Source organism: Pelophylax lessonae (genome assembly GCF_965119305.1).
Source record: "Pelophylax lessonae genome assembly, chromosome: 5".
Lineage (NCBI taxonomy): Eukaryota > Metazoa > Chordata > Amphibia > Anura > Ranidae > Pelophylax > Pelophylax lessonae.
This window is the reverse complement of record NC_138772.1, coordinates 253,357,288-253,374,401: the sequence shown is the minus strand read 5'-3', so window position 1 is coordinate 253,374,401 and position 17,114 is coordinate 253,357,288. Positions and strand designations below refer to the sequence as shown.

At 43.5% G+C, this 17,114-nt stretch overlaps 1 protein-coding gene across 4 annotated transcripts in view; it reads right to left on the bottom strand.

Moving 5' to 3' along the window:
• MSANTD3 (Myb/SANT DNA binding domain containing 3) overlaps nt 1-10,176 on the bottom strand; it is a 246,351-nt gene extending 236,175 nt beyond the window's left edge. For 3 of the 4 annotated variants that reach the window (XM_082257436.1, XM_082257438.1, XM_082257439.1), the window contains exon 1: nt 9,699-9,718. In XM_082257436.1, the coding sequence (XP_082113562.1) occupies nt 9,699-9,704 (6 nt within the window). In that variant the 5' untranslated portion in view covers nt 9,705-9,718. Of the gene's footprint in view, nt 1-9,698; nt 9,719-10,157 lie in introns of those variants that run through there. The other variant, XM_082257437.1, reaches the window with a different exon arrangement.
• Between the last annotated feature and the right edge of the window lie 6,938 nt (nt 10,177-17,114).

Below are 17,114 nucleotides of genomic sequence, written 5' to 3'. Positions count from 1 at the left end.
GCAATTTTTGCTATGTACATGCTATGTGTTGGAAATATTTCATAAATGGACAACTTTATGTAAAAAAAAAAAAAAATGCATTTTAATTTTCTTTCCACAGTTTCCAAAAACTTTTGGAAAAAAAATGACACGTTCAAAAGACTCATTATGCCTCAAAAATTATACGTGGGGCGTTTGCTTTCCAAAATGGGGTCATTTTATGGGGGTTTCCATTGTCCTGGTGCTCCAGGGCCTTCAAAAGTGCAATAGGTTGTCAGGAAATTATATGTGTAATTTATGCTCCTAGAATGCCGGACGGTGCTACTTGGATGTTAGACCTCTGTATGTGGCCAGGCTGTGAAAAAGTCTCACACATGTGGTATCGCCATACTCAGGAGGAGTAGTAGAATGTGTTTTGGGGTGTAGTTGCAAGTATATATATGCTGTGTGAGAGAAATAACCTGTTAATACGTCAATTTGTAAAAAAAAAAAAAAAAAATCTTCATTTTGCAAAGAATTGTGGGAAAAAATTACAACTTCAAAAAACTCACCATGCCCCTTATTAAATACCTTGGAATGTCTACTTTCCAAAAAGGGGTCATTTGGGGGGTATTTGTACTTTCCTGACTTTTTAGTGTCTCAAGAAATGAGATAGGCCTTCAGTACATCAGGTGTGATCAAGTAAGGTAAATTTTCAATGATTAGCACCATAACTTGTGGACTCTATAACTTTCACAAAGACCAAATAATATACACTTATTTGGGTTATTTTTACCAAAAATAAGTAGCAGTATAAATTTTGGCCAAAATTTGTGAAGAAAAATGACTAATTTGCAAAATTTTATGACAGAAACAAAGAAAAAAGCGTTTTTTCACAATATTTTCAGTCTTTTTTTATTTATAGCACAAAAAATAAAAAACCCAGTAGTAATTAAATACCATCAAAAGAAAGCTCTATTTGTGTGAAAAAAAGGACACAATTTTTTTATGGGTACAGTGTTGCATGACTGAGTAATTGTCATTCAAAGTGTGAGAGCGCTGAAAGCTGAAAATCGGTCTGGGCAGGAAGGGGGTGAAAGTGCACTGTAGGCAAGTGGTTAAGCGATTACCTGGGCTGTTTATTGTTAGGTTAATTGGATAGGTTAATTGGATAGCATTAGCAGGTTTACAAACGGGCAGGATTGAAATTCATGAGGGGGGGAGGGGGTCTCACACCCGGAGAACTATGTGGAGGCCACTTACCCCTACTTACACTGATTTAACATCTGCCAAGATTTTTATTATGGCTGCCACATTTATAAAGACAAGGTAATGCTGGCAGCTAAAGAACATGGCCTAGGCCAGGGTTTCTCAACCAGGGTTCCATGGAACTCTAGGGTTCCTCCACAGGTTGATAGGGGCTCCTTGAGCCAGGGGCTCACACCATTGATCTTTTAAGGTGTGTGTGTGTGTGTGTGTGTGTGTGTGTGTGTGTGTGTGTGTGTGTGTGTATAATTCTCCCCAATGATCAAAAGTGTAAAGGAACACTTTTCCCACTGACCATCTGTAATGTTCCGGTACCTTTGGTACCCTAAATTACTCTTTTCACAAGTGTATGCGCCCCACCATTCTCTTTTGGAAAGGTGCGCATACACCTTTAAGACTAAAGCTGTCATCACTCAGCGCCGGACTAGATGGCTATTTAAATCGCCGGTTCTCACTCACATGTGTTCGTTCAAACACCCTTACCTGGATGCTAACTTGGCTTGAAGCTTTCGTGCTTGCAAGCATACCTCGCTGACGGAACCTCGCTGCGCTGATCCCTGCATCCCGCTTCCGGATCATCCGCTCCTCCTGAACCAACCTTCGGCTGTATTGCTATTAGTGCTAAGTACCCCGCAGGGGAACCCTCTATAAACTTATACTAAGCTTACACTATCTAGCTCTGCATAGTAAAGACTATTTATCACATCTGCATATCTAGATTGCTAGCTCTTAAGACTACTGCTACTTATTCCTGCACTGGGTTGATCTCTCTTGTATGTCCACCTGCTACTCTGTCATCTGCTACCATACTTGATTGCTAAACCTACCTGCATCCATCTGCTACTGTCTTACCTTCAAGTGTCTGTCACCTACCACCTCCACTCAACCTGTCTCTTAAATCTTCATCACTGTGTTACTACATACATAAAGTCACTCTAGGAACCAGCTTGTTGAGTGTGTGTATTTACTAGCTGAATTAAGACCTACCACACATGATGAGTCATTGAGGTTGGGAATGGTATCTCAGCATCTCTCTTACATGACTACTGAAGTGGAATATTTCTGCAGCTGAAAATTCACACCATACATGAAACGCAGGAGCGTTACAGATTGAACGAACCCACAAATGGATTCAGCAGAAATAACCACTCAGGTGACACAATTAAAACAGCAAGTAACTGCGTTAATACACGCACTTGCTGAATTAAAAGAAGACAATCAGACTCTGTCGCAGCAGGTAATTAGACTGACACAACTTACCTCTGCTCAGTCCCCTGAACCCAAGATAAATCCCCCTTTGGTATTTACAGGCGATCGCAAAAAATTTCGCTAATTTAAAAACGCATGTGAGTTACTTTTTTTGCTAAAACCTCGTACCTACCTTACTGATCACATTAAGGTTTGTACTATTATTTCTTACCTAACAGGCGATCCTCGAGCCTGGGCAGACTCTCTTTTTGAGAAAAACGACCAGCTTCTCAACTCCTATGCCTTGTTCCTAGCAGAACTCACTAGCCTATATGATGACCCCAATAGGCAGAGTACTGCCGATCTTCAATTAAGATCCTTGAAACAAGGAAGGAGACCTGTAGAAGACTTTGTTGCGGAATTCAAGAGATGGACCCTTGATTCAGAATGGAATGATGCATCTCTGAAAACCCAATTTAGGCTTGGCCTATCAGAAGCCGTTAAGGACGAGCTCGCCCGAGCGGATCTACAAAAAACCCTGGATGCATTAATACAACTCAGTATTACCATAGATAGAAGATTACGAGAAAGAAAGGCTGAGAAAATGGGAATGCCATTATCCGAATCCTCTCGGATTCCGGCCGTTAACCTCGTTCCTATGGAGGTAGGAACCATAAGCCCACCGCTATCAACTATGGAAAAAGCCAAAAGACGATATGAAAATCTCTGCTTGTACTGTGCATCCCCGGATCACAAGATAAATGTCTGTCCCCTAGTCAACAAAAAGAAGGGTGAGTGTTCACATGTCCTCCTAGGGGGATTGACAACTTCATTCACTAACCCTTACATTTTTGTTTGTTTGACATTACAGTGGGACCAGAACAGGATTACTACTAAGGCCATGATTGACACAGGATCTTGTGGAAATTATATTGATATATGTTTTGCTGCTTCAAATAAAATTCCTATTATTTCTAAACTTAAACCTGTCTCAGTAAGTCTTATTACCGGTGTTCCGTTATCCTCTGGTCCGATCACCGATCAGACACAAGCACTTCTAGTCACTATTAACGAGTCTCATAGGGAGACTACTACCTTCGATTTAATACCTTCACCCCACTTTCCCATTGTGTTGGGACTTCCCTGGTTACACACACACACACACCAACCAACCATAGATTGGAAGGAACGGTCCTTGGCCTTCCTCTCTTGCTATTGCGAGGATACGTGTAACCTCCCGTCTTCCGGGAAGATTCTGTCTATGGTGACAGATGAGATTGCACCACTATGTTATCAGGATCTTTCTGAGGTTTTTCTTGAGAAAAATGCTCAAGCATTACCTCCTCATCGAGACTATGATTGTAGCATTGATCTACTCCCAAATAGCAAATTGCCGTTCGGTCATGTTTATCCTCTTTCACAGGATGAACTTTCCCATCTCAAAACCTATTTGGATGAGAATTTGGAAAAAGGTTTTATTAGACCTTCCACTTCTTCCACAGCAGCAGGACTCTTTTTTGTTCGCAATAAGGACTCAAGTCTCAGACCTATCATCGACTACAGGAAATTGAATGCTATCACAATAAAAGATCGCTATCCTCTACCGCTTATCCCTGAGCTCATTGAGCAGGTGCGTGGAGCTACCTATTTTTCAAAATTGGACCTGAAAGGAGCATACAATCTCATTCGAATCCGTGATGGACACGAGTGGAATACTGCATTCAGAACCAGATACGGATTGTTCGAATATCTTGTGATGCCATTCGGGCTATGCAACGCCCCTGCAGTTTTCCAACGATTTATAAACGATATTTTTAAAGACTTACTAGATGTCTGTGTTGTGGTATATCTGGACGATATACTTATATATTCACGATCCCTGTCTGAACACATAAGACATGTAAGACTTGTACTATCGAGATTGCTTGCACATAACCTTTATGTGAAACTGAAGAAATGCTTGTTTCATAAAGACGAGGTACTCTTTCTAGGCTACATCATATCCAAAACAGGAATCGAGATGGACATGAGTAAAATATCCTGCATTCAGGATTGGCCTACACCAACCACACGCAAGGCGCTACAGCGATTCCTGGGATTTTCAAATTTCTACAGGAAGTTCATTAAAAACTTTTCTGCTATTGTGAGACCCCTCACACAGCTCACTAGCATAAAAAAACCATTCAAATGGTCAGAAGAAGCCAATAAAGCTTTTCACTTGTTAAAGACAAGGTTTTCTTCCGCTCCCATATTACGCCATCCAGACCCATCCCTCCAATACATTCTGGAGGTAGATGCGTCAAACATGGCAGTAGGAGCAATACTCTCCCAACGACCAACCCACACTTCACCACTTCATCCAGTCGCCTTTTTTTCTAAATCCCTAAGCAGTCCCGAGATAAATTACCCCGTGGGTGAAAAGGAACTGCTTGCTATAAAATTGGCTCTGGAGAATTGGCGACATTTACTCGAATGCACCAAATTACCAATAATTATATACACGGACCATAAAAACCTCCAATATCTTCAGACTAGCAAAACTCTCTCGCACCAACAGGTACGATGGTCACTATTCTTTCTAAGGTTTAACTTCCTAGTGACTTACACACCTGCAGATAAGAATAAAAAGGCGGATGCACTATCACGACTAACTGAAGAAAACTACTTTGAAATCCCTCCCGTTCCTATAATACCTCACAAACGCATTATTGGAGTTGTCCGTTCCTTGAAGGAAGAGGTTTTGCATGGTATAAGTTTGGATTCACCCCCACCACAACTAAATACTGATGCAGAAGGCTTCCTCTACTACAACGACAAACTTTACATACCACCTACCCTACGCACCAAGATCTTGGAATTATCTCATGATGTGCCTATGGCAGGACATATGGGTATGACAAAGACTCTTAATTTGATTTCCCGGCAATTCTGGTGGCCTGACATGAAAACATCTATACAAAAATTCGTCTCTTCATGCAATGTCTGTGCCAGGTCCAAAATTGACACTACGAGACCATCCGGTCTACTATGCAGTCTACCAATACCCCAAACTCCATGGGAAGTTTTGTCCTTGGACTTCATCGTAGAATTGCCTCTTTCCAAAGGATTTAATACCATCTTGGTGTCAGTGGACCATCTGACAAAGATGGCACATTTCATTGCTATTCGCAGACTACCTTCGTCCAAACAAACGGCAGAACTCCTGATGAAACATGTCTTTAGATTACATGGTATCCCAAAAACTCTTCTGTCTGACCGTGGATCCCAATTTATTTCTAAGTTCTGGCAAGAACTATGTCACATACTACGGATCGAGCGGAAGCTCACTTCTCCTTACCATCCGCAGACCAACGGACAGACTGAAAGAGTCAACCAATGCATCGAGCAGTATTTACGTTGTTACACTTCTTACCAACAGGATGATTGGGTGGATCTTCTCCCTCTGGCAGAATTTGCCTACAACAACGCAACCCACAGTACAACCAAGCAGAGTCCGTTCTACTTGAACTATGGGTTTCATCCCTCTATTCTTCCACCATGCATCCTTCCTTCAAACAACCCAGTAGCCTCAGACTATCTTACCCAAATAAAGGATTCTCTGGGTTTATTAAATACTACCATTGCACACGCTCACAGTCAACAAAAGAAGTACTATGATCTTCGCAGAAGACCTTCTCCACAGTACACTATCGGGGACCTCGTTTGGCTCTCAACAAAAAATTTAAGACTGAAGATCCCTAGCAAAAAGCTTGGACCTTTGTTCTTGGGACCTTTCCCAATCAAAAAACTTATTGGAAAAGCTGCAGTACAGCTTACATTGCCAATAGACCTAAAAATCCATCCCATTTTCCATGTGTCGCTACTGAAGCCCCATGTTCCGGACCAAGGAATAAGGCCTAATATTCCACCTCCGCCTCCTGTACAAGTTGAAGGTGGAGAAGAATACGAGATAAAAGAGATTCTGGATTCTCGTATCTACAGAAGAAGACTTCAGTACTTGGTTAGATGGAAGAACTATGGGCCCCAAGACGACACCTGGCTAAACACCTCTGAAATACATGCCCCTAGATTAATCCGCAATTTTCATGCGAGATACCCAGACAAACCAGCTCCAGAGGCCTTCAGGAGCCGGCCTTAAGGGGGGGTATTGTAATGTTCCGGTACCTTTGGTACCCTAAATTACTCTTTTCACAAGTGTATGCGCCCCACCATTCTCTTTTGGAAAGGTGCGCATACACCTTTAAGACTGAAGCTGTCATCACTCAGCGCCGGACTAGATGGCTATTTAAATCGCCGGTTCTCACTCACATGTGTTCGTTCAAACACCCTTACCTGGATGCTAACTTGGCTTGAAGCTTTCGTGCTTGCAAGCATACCTCGCTGACAGAACCTCGCTGCGCTGATCCCTGCATCCCGCTTCCGGATCATCCGCTCCTCCTGAACCAACCTTCGGCTGTATTGCTATTAGTGCTAAGTACCCCGCAGGGGAACCCTCTATAAACTTATACTAAGCTTACACTATCTAGCTCTGCATAGTAAAGACTATTTATCACATCTGCATATCTAGATTGCTAGCTCTTAAGACTACTGCTACTTATTCCTGTACTGGGTTGATCTCTCTTGTATGTCCACCTGCTACTCTGTCATCTGCTACCATACATGATTGCTAAACCTACCTGCATCCATCTGCTACTGTCTTACCTTCAAGTGTCTGTCACCTACCACCTCCACTCAACCTGTCTCTTAAATCTTCATCACTGTGTTACTACATACATAAAGTCACTCTAGGAACCAGCTTGTTGAGTGTATGTATTTACTAGCTGAATTAAGACCTTCCACACATGATGAGTCATTGAGGTTGGGAATGGTATCTCAGCATCTCTCTTACATGACTACTGAAGTGGAATATTTCTGCAGCTGAAAATCCACACCATACATGAAACGCAGGAGCGTTACACCATCACACTAATGTATCTTGAGCTGTAGATATCGTAATTTTTAGCAGGAGTTCCCTGAGACAGGAAAGTTATTTTAAGGGTTCCTCTGTGTTGGAAAGGCTGGCCTAGGCTATGTATCTCTGAAGGGGTGAGCTCACAATAAGGGACAAGCAATAGAAGCTTTCTTGTATATATTATAGCGCTCAATTGCCAAATCCATATAAAGTGTATATTCATAGAAAAAAAAACAAAAACATGATCGAATTTACCGGCAATGAAAGGGAACCCAACGATAGTAAGTGCCGGGTCACACTTATGCGATGCGGGAAGGCTGCGAATTTGCAGCCTGTTCCCGCATCGCAAACGCACCCTTGGCAGTTCACACTGCCATATGCAATACGCTGGGGGTGTCAATGAAGTGTTAACACCCCCAGTTTGATTACATATCGCAGTGCGATCTTTACAGTTCGCACAGGATCGGATCGCACAAGTGTGAACCACTGTGCGATCCGATCCTGATGCGGCTGAAAAAAAGGGTCATGTGCAACTTTTGTGCGGGTGCAGTGCGAATTTAGCCATACAAAGTGTATGGCTGAATTCGCACCGCACAACCGATCGCATGTAATGAAGGGGCAGTGCGCTCCGATATTATATGCGATCGCCGCAAGAGTGTGAACCGGCACTCAAATGTAATAATAAAACAGCTTGAATCTTGTAACAGCAAAAATCACATATGTGTATTGTATTTATATATTATATGTGATTTTTGCTGTTTTTAGAATTTTTTTGTACATTTAGTGCTTGTTGCTGAATTCTAATGCGTTCTGAGAAAGCTAATAAAGAGAAATGCATTCACTCATAATGGGCCATACACACTATAAGATTTTCTGAAGATTTTTTCCTTTAGACTTACCAAAACCAGATAATATGAGGTCAAACCTAAACACTTTCAATTTGTGTGCAATCTGGCAGGCCCTTGCACTACATAGAAAAGGTAAATCTGAAGGAAATGTCTTCAGAAAATCTTATAGTGTGTATGGCCCTTTAGGTTTTACGACTTCACCATACAACTATATATTTTGATGAACCATTTAACTGCATTCATATTTATATGAATAATGTGGCTAGTGAGTCAGCAGCTAAATCCATCACAGAATCATGTATATATTGTTTTTAATTGCTATTTTGGCTTGAGATACAAGCGGTTTTAATATGTATTACATTTTATTAGTTATTGTTGAGTACCCTTTAATTGCAAGTCCATCATTTTTACAAATGGCAATGTAGGTAAGGGAAAAGGTTGGGCATAATAAGTTTATGGCTGCTAGAAAGAGTGAAGTGATGTCTATATGATAGTGAGGGATTAATATACAGTATATATAGGTTCCAGGGGAGGGATAAGTCATTCACTGTATATATTGTTGCATGGGAGGAAAAAAAAGACCCTTTCTCGCTCACTTTTTATCTATCTGCCTTTTCACTTCCTTTCCCTCCTTCTCTCTCTAACCCATTATGTTTAAATTTCTATAAAACCATAAAAAAGGGGATAATTTATTTTTTTCTCTGCCAAGTAAGCAATGAGAGACTGCACAATTCCCTTTCAGGAAAAAGAAAAACCTACTGTATGTGCATGCATTACAGCTTGCACGATATCACATGTGTAGGTGTGAACAGAGTCATATAGTTTCCCTTTAAAATATAGATTTACCTGCAAAGCATAGCTGTTAGATAGAAACAAATAGGGCTTCTACATAAAATGCATTTCCGTCCAGTAAAATCCATGTGTTTTACTGTGAGAAAAATGGTCAAGTGTGAATATACCTTTAATCTAGAGCAGTTGCAACATTTTACAGGAAAAACCCACCAATGTGCCTACCTTCTAGTAAAATGTGACAAAAGGACAGAAAGTGCCTAAAAAAAAATAAAAATACAAATGCATACATATTTAAAATGTCAACGGGGGAATAGGACCTAAACGTGCTTTTAAAATGTAGATAATAAATGCAGGGAAAGTTAGGAATTAGGGAAAAAGCCACAAAGGAACACATACTGAAGCAGACATAAGCAAAAAAAAGTGGAAAACAATCAACATCATCAATAATACAGTTTTTCCAATTGAAAAAAAATGTTCAGCCAAATGGAATAAAAATATCAAGGGTTTATACAGAATATATAAGGTTACCATAGGGCGCACAAGGATTCCTCCATATTCAACAAAAATAATGGACACAATAGCATTTTATGTGTATCATACATTCAAATCTACAGTTCAATGTCTAAAACTTCTACATATATGCAGACTTTTGCAAATGCATGTCCTAATGAAATGATGCATTTGAAGCTACTTACATACATATGAATCGATAGCTAGGGATGGGAATGACAAGGAAGCAGGGGTGCAATAATATAGTAAATAGGTGAGAGTGGGAGGAGAATGCCCAAGGGAAGGTGGAGGGAGGTGACAGGGCTAAAAACATTTCAGTAGAAAACTGTACACATGATTATTAACATATTTTCCTACCAAGCATCAGGGCAGCCCAGAGACCTTTCTTCGTGTCCCAGGAGAGCTTGCTTGCACCTAGTCTGCTGCAGTCAATTTAAAGCTGCCTGGACAAAGAGCCTTAGCTGCGCTCAGCATTGAGATAATCCATCCACTAAGATTACTTCCTGTTTTGTTTTTCTTTTAATTCATTCTCCCCCTTCTCTTTTAAATGTTATTTTATCATTTGGACATTCTGGAAACAAAGGATAACCTCAGCCCTTCCTTCCATATGCAGATCATTTTCCTGCTATTTCAGGCTCTCTAACCTGGGTGCATGCAAAAGGCCTTCCTCCTAAGGCTGCCAGCAGACTGTGCTGTGTAAAAGCTGGACTGGATCTGGAGAAGGCCAACTGAAAGGAGCCACAGGGCAGACACTGCTGTGCAGTCTTGTGTTAGCGTTCTTTTCATCTAAGAAATGTTTATATCTAAAACAAAGGCCATATATGCATTATATAAGAGATAGAAAATAATACTTAAAACAGAAACTTTGGTGAAGCCAGGGCACCATGCTTCACATGCATAGCTCCCAATTGTCTGTGATTTCGAGGAACTGTCCCTGATTTGGAACAGTCACTCTTTCCTCCTCATTTTGGTCTGATCTATATAGTTGTATATAAAATGTACTATTTATCTTTCAAAAAGTGTTTTCCAGTGCTGAACCTTTTATCCAAATCCTAACTTGCTGCATTTGTAAATTTCAAAAGCCAATATAAAGGAATAGTAGTGGTAACAATAAAACTTGTGGGTTTACGACCAGCCTCTACTGCAGCAATGTGGCTCGTTATCGTCCAGCGACGTAGACCTACGTCGCTGGACTCCTCCCCTTGTGGGGGACGCTCGCGCGCTGCCGGAGGCTCGCTCCCGCTGTATTCATTCATAGCCGGAGTCGGGCCAGGGGAGGAGCAGCGGCAATCGCCGCTGCTCTTCCCCGATCGTCGGGGAATCGAGTCTGGAGATCCGCCCGCTTGTGTAAACAGAGCGGGCGGATCTCCTAAGTGACAGACAGTGACAGATTGCAGGGTTCAGCATAGCTGAACCTGCGATCTGTCCCTGTGTCACTCAGTCACCTCCCCCCACACACGTTAGTAAGCACCAGGCATACATTAACCCCTCCCTCTCCAATAAAATTAACCCCTTCCCTGCCAGTGTAGTTTTTACAGTAACAGTGCATATATATAGCACTGATTACTGTAGTAATGTCACTGGTACCCCCAAAAGTGTCACAAATGTCAGTCAAGGGTCCGATCTGTCCGCCGCAATGTCGCAGTCCCGCAAAAAAAATCGCAGATCGCCGCCATTACTCATTAAAAAAAAAAACACCAAAAATGACAGAAATCTTTCCCTTAGTTAGTAAACGCAATAACTTTTGCGCAAACCAATCAAAATACGCTTATTGTGATTTTATTTACCAAACATACGTATCAGAAAACAAATTGGCCAAAAATTTACATTTTTTGGGGGGGGGATTTCATATAAAAAAATGTGAAAAATATTGTTATTTTTTCAAAATTGTCGCTCTTTTTTTGTTTATAGCGCAAAAAGTAAAAATCGCACAGGTGATCAAATACCACCAAAAGAAGGCTCTGTCTGTGGGAAAAAAAGGACGTAAATTTTGTTTGGGTACGGCGTCGCACGACCGCGCAATTGTCAGTTAAAGTCGCACAGTGCCGAATCGCAAAAAGTGGCCTGGACGTAAGACAGCAAAATCCTCCGGTGGTAAAGTGGTTAACTACTTGCCGACCGCCCTCCGCAGATATACTGCGGCAGTCTGGCTCAGCTGCATGAACCGCCATACACCCGGGCACCCACGATCACTCCCCGTGGAGAGAGAAAGATAGTCTGCTGTGTGTAGAGACAAAGCTCTCGTGCACATCACTGGATAGAGATGGGGGCTCAGGTAAGTATTGGGGGGTTGCATTAAGGTTAACTCCTTTGCGATGTACTGGCAGCCGCTCCTGGGCGAATCGCCATACATGTACGGCGGTCGCTCTCAGGAGTCTAGGGGGCTGGTGCCCCCGATTGCTGCCGCCTGACACACGCGATCGTTCCTCACTGAGAGAGGAGGACTACAGTCAGCTGTTGTAAACACAGCCGACCGTCCTTCTCCCTTGGATGATCACAGAGCCCATGTGATTCTGCTATATAGGATCACATGTCTCTATGGTCATCTCAGAAGCCATGCCCCCCCCCCCCCCACAGTTAAAATCACTCCCCTAGGGTCACATTTAACCCCTTGATCACCTATACTGTTAACCCCTTCCCTGCCAGTGTCATTATTACAGTAACAGTGCATATTTTTAGCACTGATACTGTAGTAATGTCACTGGTCCCCCCCCCCAAAAATATAAAAAATATCAGTTAGGGGTCAAATCTGTCAGGCGCAATGTTGCAATCCCACTAAAAATTGCTGATCTAAATGTAAATGTAAAAGTAAATTGGCGCTGTTTTTCTCAGTAGGAAGAAATCACTAACAATATGTGTATTGACCACTTTGCCGCTGCTCACTAGAGCTCTACTGCGGCAAAGTGGCTCGATAACGTCTGGCGACGTAGACCTACGTCGCCAGACATTCCCCTCTCTCGGCGGCGCGCGCGCGCCGCCAGAAGCTCGCTCCCGCTGTATTCAGTCACAGCAGGAGTCGGGCCAGGGGAGGAGCAGCGGCGATCGCCGCTGCTCTTCCCCGATCGTCAGGGAATCGAGTGTGGAGATCCGCCTGCTTGTGTAAACACAAGCGGGCGGATCTCCTAAGTGACAGGCAGGGTCAGATTGCAGGATTCAGCATAGCTGAACCTGCGATCTGTCCTTGTGTCACATAGTCCCCTCCCCCCACACACGTCAGTAAGCACCAGGCATACATTAACCCCTTGAATAACCCCTTGAACCCAATAAAAATTAACCCCTTCCCTGCCAGTGTCATTTTTACAGTAACAGTGCATATTTATAGCACTGATTACTGTAGTAATGTCACTGGTACCCCCAAAAGTGTCAAAAATGTCAGTCAAGGGTCCGATCTGTCCGCCGCAATTTCGCAGTTCCGCAAAAAAAATCGCAGATCGCCGCCATTACTCGTTAAAAAAAAAACACCAAAAACATAAGAAATCTTTCCCTTAGTTAGTAAACGCAATAACTTTTGCGCAAACCAATCAAAATACGCTTATTGCGATTTTTTTTACCAAAAATATGTAGCAGAAAACAAATTGGCCTAAACTGATAAAAAATTTAGATTTTTACATTTTTTTGGGGGGAAGGGGGGGAATTTCATATAAAAAAATGTGAAAAATATTGTTTTTGTTTATAGCGCAAAAAGTAAAAATCGCACAGGTGATCAAATACCACCAAAAGAAAGCTCTGTCTGTGGGGAAAAAAAGGACGTACATTTTGTTTGGGTACAGCGTTGCATGACAGCGCAATTGTCAGTTAAAGTCGCACAGTGCCGAATCGCAAAAAGTGGCCCAGACGTAAGACAGCAAAATCCTCCGTTGGTAAAGTGGTTAACTGATGAAAAAACTCTGATTCGCTATGAATCGCATACTACATATTGAGTATGCGTAACAGAGTGTAAGAAAGAATGGAGGGTAGAAGATGACCAATAAAAATATATATATATCAACCACTCTAATAAGTAATAAATTTAAGATCTAAATCAGTGCTCATCTGTGCCTCATCCATGCCACATCAGTGCTTATCTGTGCCACATCAGAGCTTATCCATGCCAGTTTAATGGGTAGTCAGGAAATTACATTTGTAATTTTATGTCCCTAGAAGACCTAACAGTACTCCCTGAATGTTGGGCCTCTGCATGTGTCTAGGCTGTGTAAAAGTCTCACACATATGGGATCGCCATACTCAGTAGCAGAATTTATTTTGGGATGTAATTTTTGCTATAGTGTACTGTAGTGCGATCAGTGTACACACTGATCGATACAGATTGCGAGAAGAGGAGGGAGACTGCCGCAGTGCCCACCCATGCCTCATCCGTGACTCATTAATGCCTCATTCATGCCCATCTGTGCTTTATTCATGCCTATCTGTGCCTCATTCATGCCCATATGTGCCTCATTCTTGCCCATCCATGCCCATCTGTGCCTCATTCATGCCCATCTGTGCCTCATTCATGCCCATATGTGCCTCATTCATGCTCATCTGTGCCCCATCCAAGCCACATCCATGCCACATCAGTGTTCATCCATGCCACATCAGTGCTCATCCATGCCACATCAGTGCTTATCTGTGCCACATCCATGCCACATCAGTCCTCATCTGTGCCACATCCATGCCACATCAGTGCTCATCTGTGCCACATCAGTGCTCATCTGTGCCACATCCATGCCACATCAGTGCTTATCTGTGCCACATCCATGCCATATCAGTGCTCATCTGTGCCACATCCATGCCACATCAGTGCTCATCCATGCCACATCAGTGCTCATCCGTGCCACACCAGTGCTCTTCTGTGCCACATCAGTACTCATCTGTGTCTCATCCATGCCACATCAGTGCTCATCTGTACCACATCCATTCCACATCAGTGCCACATCCATGCTCATCTGTGCTACATCAGTGCTCAGCCGTACTACTACAGTGCTTATCAGTGCCCTACAGTGCCTCACAAAAGAGTAATGGGTAGTCATTAAATTACATTTGTAATTGTATGTCCCTAGAGCTCAATAAATGTTGGGCCTCTGCATGTGGCTAGGCTGTGTCAAAGTCTCACCCATGTGGGATCGCCATACTCAGGAGGAGTAGCAGAATTTATTTTGGGGTGAAATTTTTGCTATGTACATGCTTTGTGTTAGAAATATCTTATAAATGCACAACTTTGTTTTAAAAAATGTGTTTTAATTTTTCCACATTTTCCAAAAACTTGTGGAAAAAAACGACATGTTCAAAAGACTCACAATGCCTTCTAGATTTTGTGTTGGGGTGTTTGCTTTCCAAAATGGGGTTATTTTGTGGGCATGTTCATTGTCCTGGTGCTCCAGGGCCTACAAAAATGTGATAGGGTGTCAGGAAATTATATGTGTAATTTATGTTCCTAAAATGCCTGGAGGTGCTACTTGCATGTTGGGCCTCTGTATGTGTCCAGGCTATGTAAAAGTCTCACACATGTGGTATTGCCATACTTAGGAGTATCATCAGAATGCATTTTGGGGTGTAGTTGCAAGTATGCCTATACAATGTGTGAGAAATTATTTGGTAATATGACAAAAGAAAAAAAAAAATCTTCATTTTGCAAAGAATGTGGGGAAAGAAATTGCAACTTACAAATACCTACCAAATAGGGGTCATTTGGGGGGTATTTGTACTTTCCTGGCTTGTCTCAAGGAATGAGATCACTTGAGATGAGATGACGTCATCTGTGACATGAGGCGGTGGGGCCTCCCGATGACGTGCCGAAGACCGGCATAATCACCGGGGACAGCGTCGGAGGAGGACCAGAGGAAGAAGAAGAGCAGAGGGCAAAAGAGCAGAAGATTGGACAGCAAAAGAGCAGAAGACAAGAAGAGCAGAAGACTAGAATAGCAGAAGACAAGAAGAGCGGAGAGGGAGAAGACCAGAGCGGAGAAGTCCGGATGAAGATTTTTAATAAACTTTCCAAAACGTCTCCTGTCGTTATTTACATACACTGCCTTTTATGGGGTGAATGGGTAGGGGTACAGTGTACCCCATACCCATTCACATAGGGAGGGGGTCCGGGATCTGGGGGGCCACCCTTGTTAAAGGGGGCTTACAGATTCTGATGAGCCCCCTGCCCGCAGACCCCCACAACCACCGGCCAGGGTTGTGGGGATGAGGCCCTTGTCCCCATCTAAATGGGGGCAAGGTGCTTTGAGGTGGGGGTGCAGAGCCCCCCCTGCCCCAAAGCACCAACACCCCCCCATGTTGAGGGCATGTGGTCTGGTATGGTCCAGGGGGGGTGGGGCCGCTCGCTCGTCCCCTCCCCCTTCCTGCCCTACCGGGCTGCGTGCTCGGATAAAGGTCTGGTATGAATTTTGGGGGGGACCCCACACCGTTTTCTCGGCGTGGGGCTACCATCAAATTCCATACCAGACCCGAAGGGCCTGGGGGGGGGGACCCCCACACAGTTTTTTTCCCATTTTTGGCGTGGAGTTCCCCCTCAAGATTCTCACAGCGCAAGTCGCGCCGTAAGTCGGATCATCCTGATCCGACTTGCGGTGCGACTTCCATTCAAATCAATAGGCTCCCATAGGGAACCATTGATTTTGAATGGAAGAAAAAAAAACGTATAACGTGGCTGAACGTACTTCATCACGTTCAGTCGCGTTCAGTCCCGTTTTTGCGTTTGAAACGCCGGGAAACACACGTTCGAATGCAAATAATTGCGTTCCAAAAAACGTCCATGAACTCAACTACCTGTAAATGACTGTAAACGACCCTGTGTACATGGACAGATAAGATAACATGCAGGTGGGTTCAGGGGCTTCTGAAAAAAACGCCCAACTGATCCTAAACGGCCATTTACAACGTCCCGTGTACATGGAGCCTTAAATGTAAACAGTACTCAGTGGAATAGCGTGGGGGGTGCAGGAGGGGCCAGCCGCACCGGGAGCAACATTTGGGGGGGGGGGGCACTTACCGCACCAGTGTCCAGTGTCACTCTAGCAAACTTTAAAAATTCTTCCTAGCGTGTCACTCCAGCCGCCGCCATCTTCAGGCTAGACGATGGCCGGACGGCGCCCTGTGATTGGGCCAACATTGTCATGTGCGGCAGCGGGGCTGGCCAGTGGCAGAGCCCCGCCTCGCTTCTGGAGCCCGCCTCGCTGTCTTCTAAGTCAGCTCTGCATGTGCCTCCGTCCCGCCTCCTCTAAGCTCTCACAATCTTTCCCGACCCGCCCCCTGTAAGGGCTCGTCTTCACCATGTGGCAGAGCGGATGGATCATGAAAACAGGTAAGTCATTTTGCTGGCTGCAGGACTAGACACAGCCTGGGGAGGAGGCGTAGTGTAGTGTAGTGGGCAGTGTAGTGGGTAGTGTAGTGGACAGTGTAGTGTAGTGGGTAGTGTAGTGGACAGTGTCGTGTAGTTTAGTGGGTAGTGGACAGCGTAGTGTAGTGTAGTGGACAGCGTAGTGTACTGTAGTGGGTAGTGTAGTGGACAATGTAGTGTAGTGGACAGTGTAGTGGATAGTGTAGTGTAGTGGACAGTGTAGTGTAGTGGGTAGTGTAGTGGACAGTGTAGTGTAGTTTAGTGGGTAGTGGACAGC